The 14,689-nt window shown below is 44.1% G+C and overlaps 1 protein-coding gene across 2 annotated transcripts; it reads right to left on the bottom strand.

The window, feature by feature from the left end:
• Positions 1-449: 449 nt before the first annotated feature.
• On the bottom strand, positions 450-13,421 carry znf831 (zinc finger protein 831). Of its 2 annotated transcripts, none has more exons than XM_054616419.1 (4): positions 13,315-13,421; positions 7,359-11,652; positions 4,717-4,925; positions 450-1,792 (listed from the first exon to the last, which is right to left on the bottom strand). In XM_054616419.1, exons 2-4 carry the CDS (start codon positions 11,602-11,604, stop codon positions 1,004-1,006), a joined length of 5,244 nt encoding a protein of 1,747 aa, XP_054472394.1. In that variant the 5' UTR covers positions 11,605-11,652; positions 13,315-13,421; the 3' UTR covers positions 450-1,003. The 2 variants fall into 2 exon arrangements, with proteins under 2 accessions (XP_054472394.1, XP_054472395.1); XM_054616420.1 differs by lacking the exon at positions 13,315-13,421 and adding an exon at positions 12,102-12,172.
• Between the last annotated feature and the right edge of the window lie 1,268 nt (positions 13,422-14,689).

Genomic DNA, 14,689 nt, shown 5'->3' with positions numbered 1-14,689 from the left:
GTTTGTTACCAAAGTAGGCTAATCAGTAGGGCTAATAATAATGTGAACGCTAGCACTAGCTGAGTCAATGTTAGCTGTCCTAAGTTGCAAAATAACTGAAAGAGTTAGTCTGGATGTTGTTTGCAGTTGGGTTGCATGTGTACTCCCATGTGCTGGGAGATCAAATGACTGATTTTGTCAATGGAGTCTTGTGGTTAGTTCCCCATTGGAAAGGCAGCCTGACCGTAAGATAAACCCACTTTCAAATATTCCGTATCATTTTAAAGTGTATGCTATATTTAGAATATTTTCACAGTTTAACCCCGTGATCAGACAGCACTTTCCGACTGTGGAACCAAAGCAAGTATATTGCTCTCTTCAAAGTCCATAAAAAGTAATTTAACCAACAGACCACGGGGTTGCTGGTCTTCTGCCGCCTTCACTGGTTAGTTTGTTTGCGTCATTGTGTGACCTTCAGACCTGACCTAATGCTGCGTCCACAGCAGTACATTGCTTAGCTCCCCATCATACAGACACCTGTGTCAGTCATGTGAGAAGTTAGCATTTTGACCCATGCACACTTCAACCAAAATGAGAATTTATGGATTTAATACATTAGGAGAACCACTGGGGAGCTTTTGTGACTGGTTCAGTAATTGTTGCTGCTCTTGTTTCCATGTTGGAGATATTGTAACTGAAATTCCTAAGAGTCAGACTTGGAATTCCTACTAGTAGTCATAGGTAAGCAGTATTTTCTACTCAGCTTGTAATTACACTTGGTGGTAAGATAGGACATGAACGCAGCAATAGCTTGCACTCAATCTAAACTATTCCTGCAAAGTTGGACATTGACTTTTAAATATATTGCTTAAAATGAAAGATAAAATAGTCAATGACAGGTTTTTTTTTATTCATATTTTGACTTATTTTGAGCGTACACATGTTGTTCTTAGCTTTACTTGATCATTGATGTAATAAATCAGCAGCAGATAAAACTCCAAATAGCATCGTGAGTTTTTAACAGCTAAAGCTCGATGATGAGCTTCCCTTCATCGTCGCTGCTGCTGGTGTCCTCTGTGTAGTCCTGGCAGCTTTGCACAGGCCTTACTCCACCTGTCAGACACTCAGCCGGCTGGTAGCTATGTAGCTGGCTGGACAGGAAAAACGACTGGTACTTGTTGTAGTCATTTGGTGCCCCGTCCTTGGTGTCGTGATAATCGTGAGGCTCTGGGAACGTAAAAGGCTCTGGTGGCGGTGCGACGTTATTATCCAGCACATTGTTGTTTGACACAAGGGTTTCCTCTGTCAATGCAGCAGCAGCTCTACTGACTTGAACAGAAAAAGAATCAGCCGATATGCTTGGGCTCTTGTGACTGACTATTGTCGACTTAGCATCTGTATGTCCTTGCAGAACAGGAGTGATGCTGCTCTGCTTTTGGTCCTGGTGTGGAAATGCTTGCGTCGGCTGAGGGCTGGACTGACCTCGCGAGAAAGCGTTTTTTGTCTCTGCTAATTTTGCCCGTGCTTTGTTATGTTGACTAGGTTCACATGAAACAGGTTGGTTATGGATGCTGCCGCTTTCCCAGTGTTGTTGCGAGAAACACAAGTTGTTCCTATCCAACGGGGGCTGTGGAGAATCGAAAAGGCCAGTCTGAGCGCCGCCGGCGGATGAATTAAAGTCACTCAGGGCTTGCTGAGGATGCTGTGTTGGGTAGTCAGACATTCCTGAGTGTGTCTGGGAAACTTGCTGAAGATGCTGTTCAGATAGCCAACAGTGTTTAAAGGTATCCACCTTGACCGCTCTGTCTCCTCCCTGTTAATAAGACAAGAATGTTACCGTCGTACCGCCACAATAATACAGTCATTGCCCCTTTCAGCTGAACCCCTTTATTAGCTTCTTGCATTGCTGAAATACCACAAAGATTAATGTGTTATGAATTACGATAAAAAAAAAAAAACAGCTCAGAGAAAGAGACGCTGCACTCTGCTCTTATACTGTTCATTATGTGTTGATATATAAATGATGCTTTGTTTGAATTACCGTTTTTTCATCATGAGAATTCTTGGGCTAATTTAGAAATATAATTAAACTATTTGTTGTACCTCCACAGCCCACTAGATGGTGCTCTAAAGACCACCTGTGGTTGAGAATAGCAGCTCTATTAGAGGATCTGAGGTCCAAAGTTTTGTCCATTTTTAGGTTACATTTTAAAAAGTAAGTGTTCAAGAAGGGTCTGTTGAGTTGACGCCTGAAGAACTGAGGATAGTACACCCCGGATGATGGTCACGGCAGGAACATGGGACCCCTTCCCCTTCCTGCTGGGAGAGAGGATACAGCGACAGCTAATGCTGTTTTCGCACTACGAGCGACATGGCAAAAAAATATTTTCAACAGAAGCCCCGAATGAATCTACAAACCCACAGATTTAAGCTGGTCCCATCTTTTTCAGCGCCCCAGTGACACGGTGAATCGTCAACCAATCTTATGTTTTTGTTTCATCCTGTTCCGTTTCATTTTATTAAAAAATATGTTAGCCGGGAAGTAATATTATACCACATAACTTGACACTTCAAATGTGCCATGAATTCAAACATCAACCTCCAGTCCTGAAAAGTGAAGCCAATGCGGAAGTGTCTTAAAGCTGCATTCTCTCTAATGTCCATCAGGGGGCGACTCCTCTGATTGTATAGAAGTCTATGAGAAAATGACTCTACTTCTCTCTTGAGTTATTACCTCAGTAAACATTTTCAACATGAGTTTATGGTCTCAATCTCTAGTTTCAAGTCTTCTTCAATACAGCATGATGTTCATTTTGTAAATTATAGTTGATTTAGAGTCAAAAAGACCATAAAGCAGAGTATGCTTTAGGGTGGGGCTACCTTGTGATTGACAGGTCGTTTGCGCAGCGTTGTCTGGTGTAGGAGTTATCCCAGTTTTTTTTTCTTAGAACATCTTGTGTCACTTCTGACTGCATAAAAAAGCCAATATGGCAACAGGCAAAAACTGGTTGTCCACAAACCAGTGGGTAAAGTCACGGTGACTACGTCCACTTCTTCTATACAGTTGCATGCTTGAATATCAATAAATATAACAATATTAATATATAGATAAATGGTTACTTTTATTATTACTACTTCAAAACACACTGTTAACTGTCCAAGACAGCTTTTGCCTTCTTACCATGGAACTAATTTAAATATTTCTATAATTTAAACAATGCACAGGAAAGATGTCCGTCATTCATGTGGCTTAATTGCTATTTTATTTTAAGTGGCTGATTTAAGACGGTGTACATTATGGAACACTGAATTCATTGAGCAAAATAAATTCTGCTCCCTTACGCTTTGAAGACTTTTATGGCAAAGCTATAGCAGAGCAAGATTGAAATAGTAAACAAGTTTCCACTGAGGAGAGGCTCCCGAACTCATCCCACTGTGGTTTTACCGGACTGAAAAGGGTCAACTACTTACTCCTTGTGACTTATATTCCACTGACTTTTGAGGGATAGTCCTGCCAAGCTGCTGCATTGTAAGCGCCATATCATTTCCAAAGCCAACTCGTATAGCAGCGGAGAACGGGTGAGTCGGCTCCACTTTGTCAAGTTTATTTGTTCAGGAAGCATATTGATGAATGGCCGCCATTTAATGCGTGTGGGTGAAAGAAAAAGCTGGGGGACCAGGCCGGAGCCGTGGGAGCCAAGGCAGTTAGCCATCACTCTGCCCGGCCTGCTTGTATTATTACGACTCTCCTGAATGCCCTAAATGCCTCGTCAGTCCATTCATACTGCCTGCAAAAATAAACACATAGAAACGAAGAGCACCTAGAGGCTGGAGAGATAGAATCCAACAGGAAATAGACCATAAAGCAGGGTAAGCTTTAGGGCGGGGCTACTTGTGATTGACAGGTCTCTACCAGAGCTCCAACTCCGGCTTTGATAACCAAATTCAATCTGTAACGGGCCTACCTAGATTGTGGTTACTGATGATTGATTGCTAAAGGTCCAACATGTTAGACACCATAGGCTTAGACATTATCACCAACGTACCTTAATACCTGAAAGTCTCGTTGACCCCACACTATTCCAGCACCAGGGCTGCTGCTTATGTAACTACTGTCAGCTGTCTAGATTTGCTTTTGTTATAATGGATTGCTGATGTTTTGAACTTTGGCATGATTTACACCTCTCTTGCCACTGCCTGTGGTTTCAGTGAAATACATTTCTGTTAAGCATATTTGTTCTGTCGTGTAAATCTTTTCTCTTTCTCGAACCGCATTCTTTTCTGTTCGACGCACGTCTTGCGTCATGAGAAAAAACAAAACTAAAATTGTGGCTTGGTCTTCCCTTGGGTAAATATATTTAAAACAAAACAACAAAAAAACATTCAGAAACAAACCCATTACTCCTGAAACCTGAAACTGTCTGAATATCTCTGGCTGTGATGGGAATTTGTCGAAAGTTATAAAAATAGTATAAAAATAATTAAAACAATCAAATAGAATTAAACAGAAATTATGCTGGATTGGAAAGAATCCTGTACATGTTCAGACATTCCTGTGCCATTTCACTTTAGCCTTTGTGTAGTTAGGAGTGTGTACATACACATGTGATGGGGTGGTGTGTGTTACCAGAAGTGAGGATCTGAGTTTTAATGTTTGTGTGTGGGCTGTACATTTTTTAAATGTGTGGAATGGATAAATTAATCCAGTGAGAGGTGAAAAGATTCATTGGATCTCACCTCTGACATATCTGGTAAACACGTGTATGTGCAGATGGACTCGGCCTTGTCCCGCCTTCCCGGCACCCAGTCTGCCTCCTTGTCATCCTCCCCCACCACACGTGGGTCTGTCCTATCGGCCTCTTTGCTCTGCTTTGGCCTCCGGTCCGGTTGCCGGGGGTTCTCTCCACGTCCCAGTGTCTGTGGCCCCTTCTGGGCTGCACATCCCTCTATAAGTTCAGGGAAAGAACAGAAACCAGTAGTGTTCTTTAGGGCGGTGAATCTACAGTGTTAATGCTTATCAATCAGTTTAACTAACGTGGAGATTACACAGTTTATGTAAAAAAAACACCGCATGTATAAACTGATGCATTGACTTTTGGATAAAAGCCCAACCAAATAAATCATCATGATAAATGAAATCATAATAATGAAGGGAATTTTTTTTTTCATATTACCGGCCCATTGACCACACAAAAAGTAAGCAGCGCATATTCATGTGATGCATATGGACCAATGTGGTCAGATATAATATGCAGTGGCAAGCGTCTTTATGGAAAACAAATGTGCTCGTGGACTTTCTCAAATGAGAATTTCTTTGGTCTGGCCCCCCCTCCTCCCCTCCCCTGTCTACCCCTATTAAGGCGAGACACTCCAGGCCAAGACATTACTTTTTCATGTATTGTTCAATTTTAGAGATTTGTTGCTACTTTGCCTCCATAACATGTCTTCTTTCAGACTAGTGGAAGGGAAAACCTCCAAAATACACATTTAGGTGTCAATTTGCGTGTTAAATTTCTTCTTAAATTCACTAAAGTTCACATTAAATAATGCCTCATTTGCTTATTTAAACATCACATTTCAAAACTTGTGATACAAAAACTAATTGTCTTAATGTAAGTAATCAACTGGGGAAGTTTCGGGGTGATATTCATTAGATTTTCACCTGATTCACCTGTAGTGTCTTCAACATGTATGTCATTTTACATTATATATATCCTTAAAAGCCATCTCTCTACAATCTTTTTTTCTCAAACTCTGAGGCACAAATCTCCACTTCAGTAGCACTTACAAACTTGATGTATCCAATTATTAGATTTATGTTATGGAAAGTAATGGAAGATGGGACATTATGTGAAAATGTCTCATTTGCAGACAAAAACATCTATATAAACTAACGTCGAATGACACCGTCAAATATTGCAGATCACCACAACGTCTCGAGGCAGCCCACATGTCACAGTAACAAGGACAGTAATGAGCCAAACCAAAGCCACCTGCACTGATAGTTGTCACAAAGATTTCATTCCGCAAATGGAGAGATTTTTAAGGAAACCGTCATTTAATGATTTGGTCTATCATTAAAATTCCCAATGGTGCGCTTTAATTTCCCGACCTAGTGGGTTTTGGTGACTCTGCGGTACAACAAAACCAGGTTCAGACAAGGCCTCCATTCTGCAAAACCACTGATCACATGCTGCCACCTTGTGGGGAAAAATTGGTTCCTGACTTGACATGTGCTCAGATTCAAACAAATCCAGTGCAGTCTGTACATATGTATTAGATCAGACACATTATTGTTGTGTTGTCTCTGAACTGCAGGACATTGGACTGGAAACAAAACAAGGGGGTTACAGAGCCTATGGGGTTCATTTGAGGCTGTTCACATCCACACCAGATGAACAGTATTTGGAATCCATTTCAAACATGATGTATTGAACAATTTATTTTTTTAGCTAATCTTTGTAGGATTTACAATTACTTGAGGCCATGGGGTATACAATTAGCCATGGTCCCTGATAAGACCTCCACCACTGCCTTCTCTCTCTATTGTATCCTTTCACTCTAAAATATACAAGCACTGTAAGAATATGCACCATGTCAACACAATATAAACGTAATTAAGATATTAAAACTTGTCTACAAACATTTTGTAATTGCAGAAAACGTGTTTAAAGCTAGGGTTTGTAAGATGATCCAACCTAAAAACCCAGTGTTGCCAACTCTTTTCTGACGAAGGAAGCTAGCAGCACTAGCTCCAAAAGTTGTTCAATTTAGCCAGCAAGTGGCCAAGTCAGCAACACTGAGAGCCCCTACCTTCAGGCCTCCCTCCATAGACACTCCCCCAAAATTATTAGAATTCAGATATTTTGGAGCATTTGATTTATTGATTACTGTCGGGATATAAAGAGACATTTTTTGTAATGCATTTTTGAAGAACATGCCAACCCTTGCTTTAAAGGCCCATACAAGCACACACCATGGACAGTGAACCTGGGACTTCAGACCTCGCTCAGACCTCGGTTGAAGACCAGACCGAGGCCATTGACTTAGCTCAACCGTTGGTTTCCATGTCCATACTGTATGTTTCAGGTTATGTTTCTACATTGTCCCAGAATCGGGGGACTATATACCAAAAAAGACCTGAACTTTTCCCCTAATGTGGATGTGAACATCATCAAACAACCCTTAAAGTTGTTCAATTCGATACTCAGATTGATTGATTGATATAGCAGAAATATGGATATGCTCTAAATTTTGTATTGAGCACCTTTAAATCCAATGTTCTGGACAACAAAATGACAAATTCACACTGTGCACTGTATATCATTCAGATCATATGCAATATGAATACTTAACACAATAAAAATAGTCATATATACCTGCAGTAGGGCTCTGAATACTTATAAGCTCAGCTGGTGTGTCTTTGGGTCTTTCCAACTGGATGTTAGAAGAAACTGACATAAACTGAGCGAGTTGCTTTTCTGAATGGGTGGAGCTGATAACATTCTTAATCACTTCCTGTGAAGGGGCAGAATTGTCCGGAGGTCCAACCCTGTCACATCCCATGTTCGCACACTTAGATGAATCCGGAGCCTCTGATAATGTAGTTTCCATCGGATTGTTGCAGCATATGGACACTTGTTGGTTCAACTGTTTGGAAGCTTTGCATTTATTGATGGATAATGGCGACACTGACCAAGAACGTTCATCAGCACATGCAGCACCGACAGCCTGACCAAGCCCAGACTGAAGGGGGGGGTGGGTTTCCCCTCTTTCTGACCTGCTGCTTTTGCACACAGAGACTTCGCCCGTGGCTCTTATTGTGCCTACACTACCTGGAGCTGCTTGATATTGAAGTTTGCTTTCTTTGCCCAGTCTTTCACTATTATTCTGATTTACTTTGCTGGGAGAGAGAGGAGTCAGGTTGAGCTTGTGTTGGCCAGAATGTGTTTTAGAGAGCAGTCCGCCTTGGCTGACCCTCCTGTTCGGCAAAAGTTGCTCCTCAGCACAACGGTGCAGAGAAAGGGTTTGCTCCTGCTCAGAAGTTTGGCTCCTCCCTGACTCTACACCTTTGAGCGAAGCAGCAGTTGTCATAACATTGCCCGTACAGCTCTGAGTCACAGTGACCTTGTTTACATGACCCTGTTTATGTGGGCGTAGCGGCAAGGCTAGAGCTACAGGGCCTGTAGATTCAGCTGATGCTGTATCCTGAGTGGAATCACTGGGTTTGGTCAGGTGGAGATTTGGCTCTGCCGTCTCAAATTGTGCAGTCAGCAAAGGTTTTATTCTCTCTTTGTCAAGTGTGGGTGAAGACTCACTTTGGTCCAACTCCTGTTGATGTCCTGGCTGTTGATGGCCCCTTCCATCATTGCTATTTTCCATGGTGATAAAGCTTTGAGCTGCGTTTTTGATTGCCTCCACTTCCCGCCTCTGTGAAACGGCGCTACCTGCTTGCCTCTCGATCTGGGGTTCAATGAGAGCCAGCTGCTCATCAGATATGATCTGAAAGCAGATCTGGAGGTCTGCCGTGTGAACGTGAAACACATTCTGGGCATCTGGCTGCATCTGGTCAAATGGTACAATGTGACGAGGTAGGACTGGGGTGGTATATGCACCTTTTAAAGGGTCTGATGCTGGCGAGAGTTGTGTGCGTGACAGAGGGGGGTTGGGGATAGGTTGACCTTGTGCCAAAGCCGTACTGAAAGCAGCAGATGACTGATTGTTTGCTGTGGCTACAGTAGGTGTAGCAGGGAAGTGAGGAAACATAGGCCCAACAGGTCGGATTAACTGCAAAGGAGCTAAACCTGCTGCAGATTGGGAGGGCTGTATTGAAGTGCTGCATAATCCTGCTCGATCATTTTGCAGGCAGGTTGTGGTTATTGTGGTTGTTGAAAATGGCCTGTGCACTACAGCACAACAAGATGTTGTATTTGGATTCAGTCTCTGCGTTTCAACCTGACAAAGGGTCATTGCTGTGCAAGGCGCAGGGAGCTGGTCTCGTACAGAACTGAGAGCATTTGTCTTTTTAGTTTCACAAGTCAAGGGGGAGGTGACAGGAACGTCAAATTTCTTTTCGGAAGTTTTGACCGAGAGCGAGGTTATCTCGGTGCAAGGAGATGACAGAGCAGAGGTGATAGTGCGGCCACCAGTTCCAGGTGGTTTATCCACAACACCCTGTGAAGGATTTGAATCAGGTTCAGAGGCATTAGGTAACTTGAGCTGGTACTTGGGCAGGAAGCTGGCCTTGGCAGGGGAGGGTGTTGAAGTGACAGGCGTGCAGCTGACGGATGGTGTATTTACATTGATTTTGCACTTTGGGAAGAGAGCTGCTGTGAGTTCAGTATGTTTCTGATTTTTCTGGAGGTTGATATGACTGAGATTTATATCCTGCTGAGGTGCACTGCCAATGACAGAGGGACGGGGATGGGTTTCTGTGTTTGGGTTGGTTTCCATCTCCAGAAGACAATTTTTTTTGTCATCGGTTTTCTGTTTTTTTCTGTCTGAGGGAACATGGGCTCCACACAGCTGCAAGGTGGAGTCAGTTCTTTTTTCTTCATCAACTGTTTTCCCTGCCTCGGCTCTACTCACGCTGTCTGCTTGGTGGCTAACCAATGATCCAGCAGAAGATAATGGCAGTACTGACAAAGACAGGTTTCTCCGAAATGGAGTCTTGAGAGAGTTGCATGATGTATGAGGCTGGCCAGCTTTGACATTCACATCCACAGCAGAGACGATGGATAGTTTGGTAGGAGGGCAGTCTGGTTGGCACGCTGTTACACTGCTGCTTGTGAAGTTCATTGTTGTTGCCCTCTCCTTCGGAACTGTTGACGACCTTTTCAGCAGGCCCTGAACAACCTCGTGCTCTGGGTTTGCCGAACATTTCCTGCCTTTGCGCACACCATCATCGCAGCCTTTATCGGTGTAGAGCTTCTTAAACGTCCCTCCCCCGTACATGTACCACTTGTTGTAGGCAAACTTTTGTGTCTTCTTCCTCCGGAACTTTCTGTTGCTTGGCTCTCCACAAATGTCACCGCCATCCCCATCGCAGCTGAGGCTGCCGGAGCACGCCTCCTCCACAGATGGATTCGTGAAGAGACCGTCTGTTGCGTGGTTGCCGTCTACGGCTGTCTGCCGGACCAATGGGCGGTGGGCGGATGAATGCTGGTTCACAGGCTTCATTGCAAAACCTGTTGGATTGATCTGGCCAGAGCTTCCCCTCCGGACAAGAGTTACATAATCGCTCTGAAAGGAAGAGGTTGGGCTGCTCCTCTCAGGCTGCAGGAGGGTAACGCTGAAAGGGAGGGAGCTGCTGCGGGTTAGGGGGGCATGTTCCACGGTGTTGGATCGCTGAGTTGGTACAGAGCTGTAGAGGTCGGGGTTCCTGCTTCTTTGTAACCCAACTTTCGGAGCCTTACTTATCCTCATATCAAAATGAAAGGAGTCCTTGTAGGTGTACGGCATGGGGAGGTCAATGCTACCCTGCTTTGACAAAACTGTCTTCCGCGGCCTTACATTCTCTAGCTGTTTGTCCTCAACAACAGCTGTATTCTCTGATATCAGTTTAGATATGCGCTCCTCCAGCGTCTTCTGCTCTTGATCCCTTGCAGGTCCAGAAGGTGTTTGTGTGCTGGCGGTTTTTTCAAGATGCTCCTTGGTGGATTCGGTGAGGGAATCCATACTGTAGTCGGGTAAAACGCTGCCGGGGCTTGGGTAGTGGTCACCGCTCTCACTGAAGCCAGAGTCTGTGCTCTCATGGCTCTGCGATTTTCCTCGGGATACTGAGCTCTCCCACTGCTTGGAGAACAGAGTGGCTTCTTGCCTCTGAAGGGGAAGATGTCGACTGGCAGTTGCCGGAGGTTTTTCGTTTCCCATCCTCTGTTTTTCTGCTACCTCATTTGCTTCCGTCTTCTGACCTGCAGGGGTCAAAGCATTCTGCTCACTCACAGAACCTTGGGTCTTTACAGAGAAGACATTTGCATTACTGGCAGGACAGGTTATCTCATCAGCAGGTGGTGTGGCTTCCTTGTCCATGCTTCCCGAATCCACGCTGCGCTCATCCAGAGACAAACTGGAGGTACAGGTGTCTCTAGAGCCAGACATGCTATCCAGGCTGCTCTGCTCTGATTCAGACGAGAGGCGGGCATGAGCCTGTGTACGCTTATGTTTGTAGAGGTTGCTCTGAGTCTTGAAGGAAACTCCACAAGTGGTGCAGGGGTAAGGCCGCTCCCCGGTGTGGCAGCGGAGATGCTTCTCAAGCACGCTGGGCTTCATGCAGTCCCGTCCACAGTGAGGACACACGTGCTTCCCTGCCGACTTGGGTCTAGCTACATGAGCGGCAGCTGCCAGACTCAATCCCGGCTGAGACTGCAATCCACCAGCAATATGGAGTGTCAGGAAGGGGAGCGTCTCCTTGGAGTAAAGCGGCGGCATGGCCAGATGGAGTGTGGCTGGCTCCAGGGTGCCAGCAGGAGGCTGGAGGGGGTAAGGTTGCGCTGGTAGTGCAGGCACCGTGTTGATGTAAAGAGCCGTCAGCGGGGCCTGGATGTCCATCCTTTTCTCTGTCTGCGCTGCAACGGAGCTGATGTGAACTGGAGCACTCCCCAATCCCGGCTTGCCAGTCTCCATGGTAACCCTGCTGCTGTCGTGATGTACCAGTGCCAGATCTCTAATTACCTGTAAGATAACAACAGTTTGCATTAGACCTCTGCTTTGCCTCAGATCAAACAGGGCCGATCCATCTATTTTGAGCGGGGATGTTTTACAGGTCTTGCTCTTAACCCAGTGGAATAGAAAAAAAGGAATAAATGTACTGAAGCAGGTCATGATGAAATATATGCAGTACCCTTTAGGACAGATGGCTACTTAATCCAGTCTGGATGTCTTGCTGGTTGATAAAATCCACACATATATGGTTTGCAATGACTCTACAGCAGCAAAATAAAATATATATCTGAAAAGCCTCTCCAGTGAAAAGCAGTGAATATCTGCCTTGTATTTCAAGAGCAGGTGGAGTAGGAATACAACTCTGAAGATATATTACAGGCAGTGGAAATACACACACGCATGGAATTGTGTATAGAGTGTGGAGAGAAACGGAGGAATGATGTAGGAGAGTGACTCACATCATGGAGTGAGAGCAGATATATTCCTATCAGAGGCTTTCATCTCCCCAAATGAAATGTGTCTGCTGACATTAGCGGTTGCCTCTGTCACCAGGCTGTGCCAATTAAATGGCACACCCTTGATGTTCACAGTGGCATGTGGCGGCTTTGTCTCCCGTCAGAATGTCACATTTGTGCAGTAATGCAGTCGGAGCGTAAAGAAGCCACCTATGTGAAAAGAGGAACAGCCTGTATTGGTTCAAGCAAATTTTATTTCCTGTTGCTGTGATGCTGCTCCTCCATGTAAGTTCTATGTGATTTTGCAGAATTCAGCCACAGAGGAGCAGTTCTCGTCAAGCACGTGCTTTGCTAGTTGTATAGCACGAGCACTAGTGGCTTCTGTGGTTCTGTGAACTGAGGAAAAGTTTGTGTCTGTTCATGTTTGAGTAAAAACAAGGAGCAATGTGAATGCCTTTCTCAATAATTATTAACTAAGGAACTACCCTCTCACTGTAATGTACTTTCACTTCCTGTCAGATATGTTATTATGTCACATTGTCACACATACTGCAACTCCATAAAGACATACCACTGTAGTGTGAACCTTTGAATCAGGGATGTACCGATCTGACTTTTTCAGTCCCTGTAGAAATACCTGAGCTTTTGGTATCAGCCGGTACCGGGCACTGATCCAATACCTGTGTTTAATTAAGAAGTAAAACATCCTCAAAATAAACAGGAAATACAACTCACTTGTAAACCTTTTTAATACAGCACCAAATTGGTCAAACTTAAAATTAAAATTCCAGTATATATTGTATATAGTATATAAAGAAGAAAAATGAACTGATTAGATCGGCTGCATTGTCATGATACCCTATCCAGCTGTTTGAGTCAGTATCGGCCTGATATCGCTATCAGTGCATCCCACTTTTTAATTATTCAAAGGGATGTTTTATTCTACAAGCACTTGTGTGCACCTGGTGGAATGGGTTTAAAAACAGGTCAAACTGTACAGTAAACCAGCTTCTGCTCATAGAAAGCACAAGCATTGGCAAAAATGGGTGGCATGAAAATGTAAACATGGGGAAGAGGAGGGGATGTTTGAGAAGACTAAATTGGTGTTGCCATCACAGAGTGTAGGTACGAACTACAGAACGAGGAACCAGAACATTCCTAAAGTCAGCCACAACAGAAAACTGTATAAAAAAAACATCCTACAGAAGTCACTTACCTTTCCCACATTGCACTTCACTCAGCAACCATTGTCCAGCTGAGACGGCCTCCTCCACTTAACAGCCCCAGCCTCTGTGCTTGTTTCAATCTGTTCTGTCATCCGGGTAAGTGTGTTCCTCCCCAATCCCTCACAGCTCTTTCACATGAACTGTTTCTTGTTGAGGAAGCGGAACAAATGCAAATGAGAGAGAAGATGCACTATGAGAAGTGGCGAGGCAGAGAGAAGGAGAGGGAGGGAGGGGAGAAGGGCTTGCTGACTGGCTGGGTGGGTGTGTTGCTGTCAAACAAAGACTTCCGGAGGACAAGTTGAAAACACAGATTACACAGAGTGATCAGGCCCCCAACACAGATGGAAGGATTTAAGGTTAATACAGAGTGTTGGTGCAGAAGTGAAAGTGACTGCTAGGAAGAGGAAGTGAAGTGACGGAGGCGAGCTTACCTTCAGCACTCACGCTGGCTGACTTTACCATCAACAGTTCCAGGCTCACTTATATAGGCCTACTTGTTCCCCCACCTACCTACTTCCTCCCACGCACTGTATTTCATACACCCACAAGGACCAGGGTGCAGCAAAGCTAATGTGGATGCGCCGCTCTGACTCTCTCTAAGGCAGAGAACAAATGGATGAGTTGTGAGTGGCTGGAGTGAATCTCCCACCTCCAACCACAGCCCCCAATAGAGCATGTATCATTCTGCAGAGGGTACACCAGTTCACATGCTTTTTCGTTACATGCTTATACAGTAGTGCGGTTTGCCCTTTTTCTGAAATCATAACGTCTTCTTGAGAATTCTGCACATATTGCTCCATTTCAAAATCAGGAATCTGGCAAATCCTGAGGAAATGATGTCTTATTTTTGGCAGCAGTTTTCTTCAACTTGTTAAAGATTAAACCGATATACACAATGCGTGTCAACCTTTTTTTTTAACGGCTCACAGCGACATAAAAAGACAAATGCAACACATTTTTCACATACCCCCACTTTTTGTCCCATAGTCATGCCACCTAACGAGCAATGTTAAGTGCCAGTGACACCCTTGGTACATCAGTATGTGTCTCTTTTTGGACAGCAAGAAAGAAGAAACGTATCCTGACCTGGAAAATTGTCAGAGTGGTACGTTACACATTGTGCGTAGCCTCATGTGGCCTGTTGCAGGATTGGTAATTAATAGTATAATGTGGTTGGCATAACTACACTGTGACTAAATTGGATAACTTTTTAAAACCTGTATAAATTTATTTTTTTGTTTTGATTTTAACTCGATATTGGCCTCCACCATCTCCTGAGAAAAATATCTGTCTTTTTAGCTAAATATTAGTTGCTAACTTAAAGGTGACCATTACCACATTCATATCCATTGCCTCCGCAAAACT

The sequence above is a fragment of the Anoplopoma fimbria genome, chromosome 17, assembly GCF_027596085.1.
Source record: "Anoplopoma fimbria isolate UVic2021 breed Golden Eagle Sablefish chromosome 17, Afim_UVic_2022, whole genome shotgun sequence".
NCBI classification, from domain to species: domain Eukaryota; kingdom Metazoa; phylum Chordata; class Actinopteri; order Perciformes; family Anoplopomatidae; genus Anoplopoma; species Anoplopoma fimbria.
This window is presented reverse-complemented; position numbering and strand designations above follow the sequence as displayed.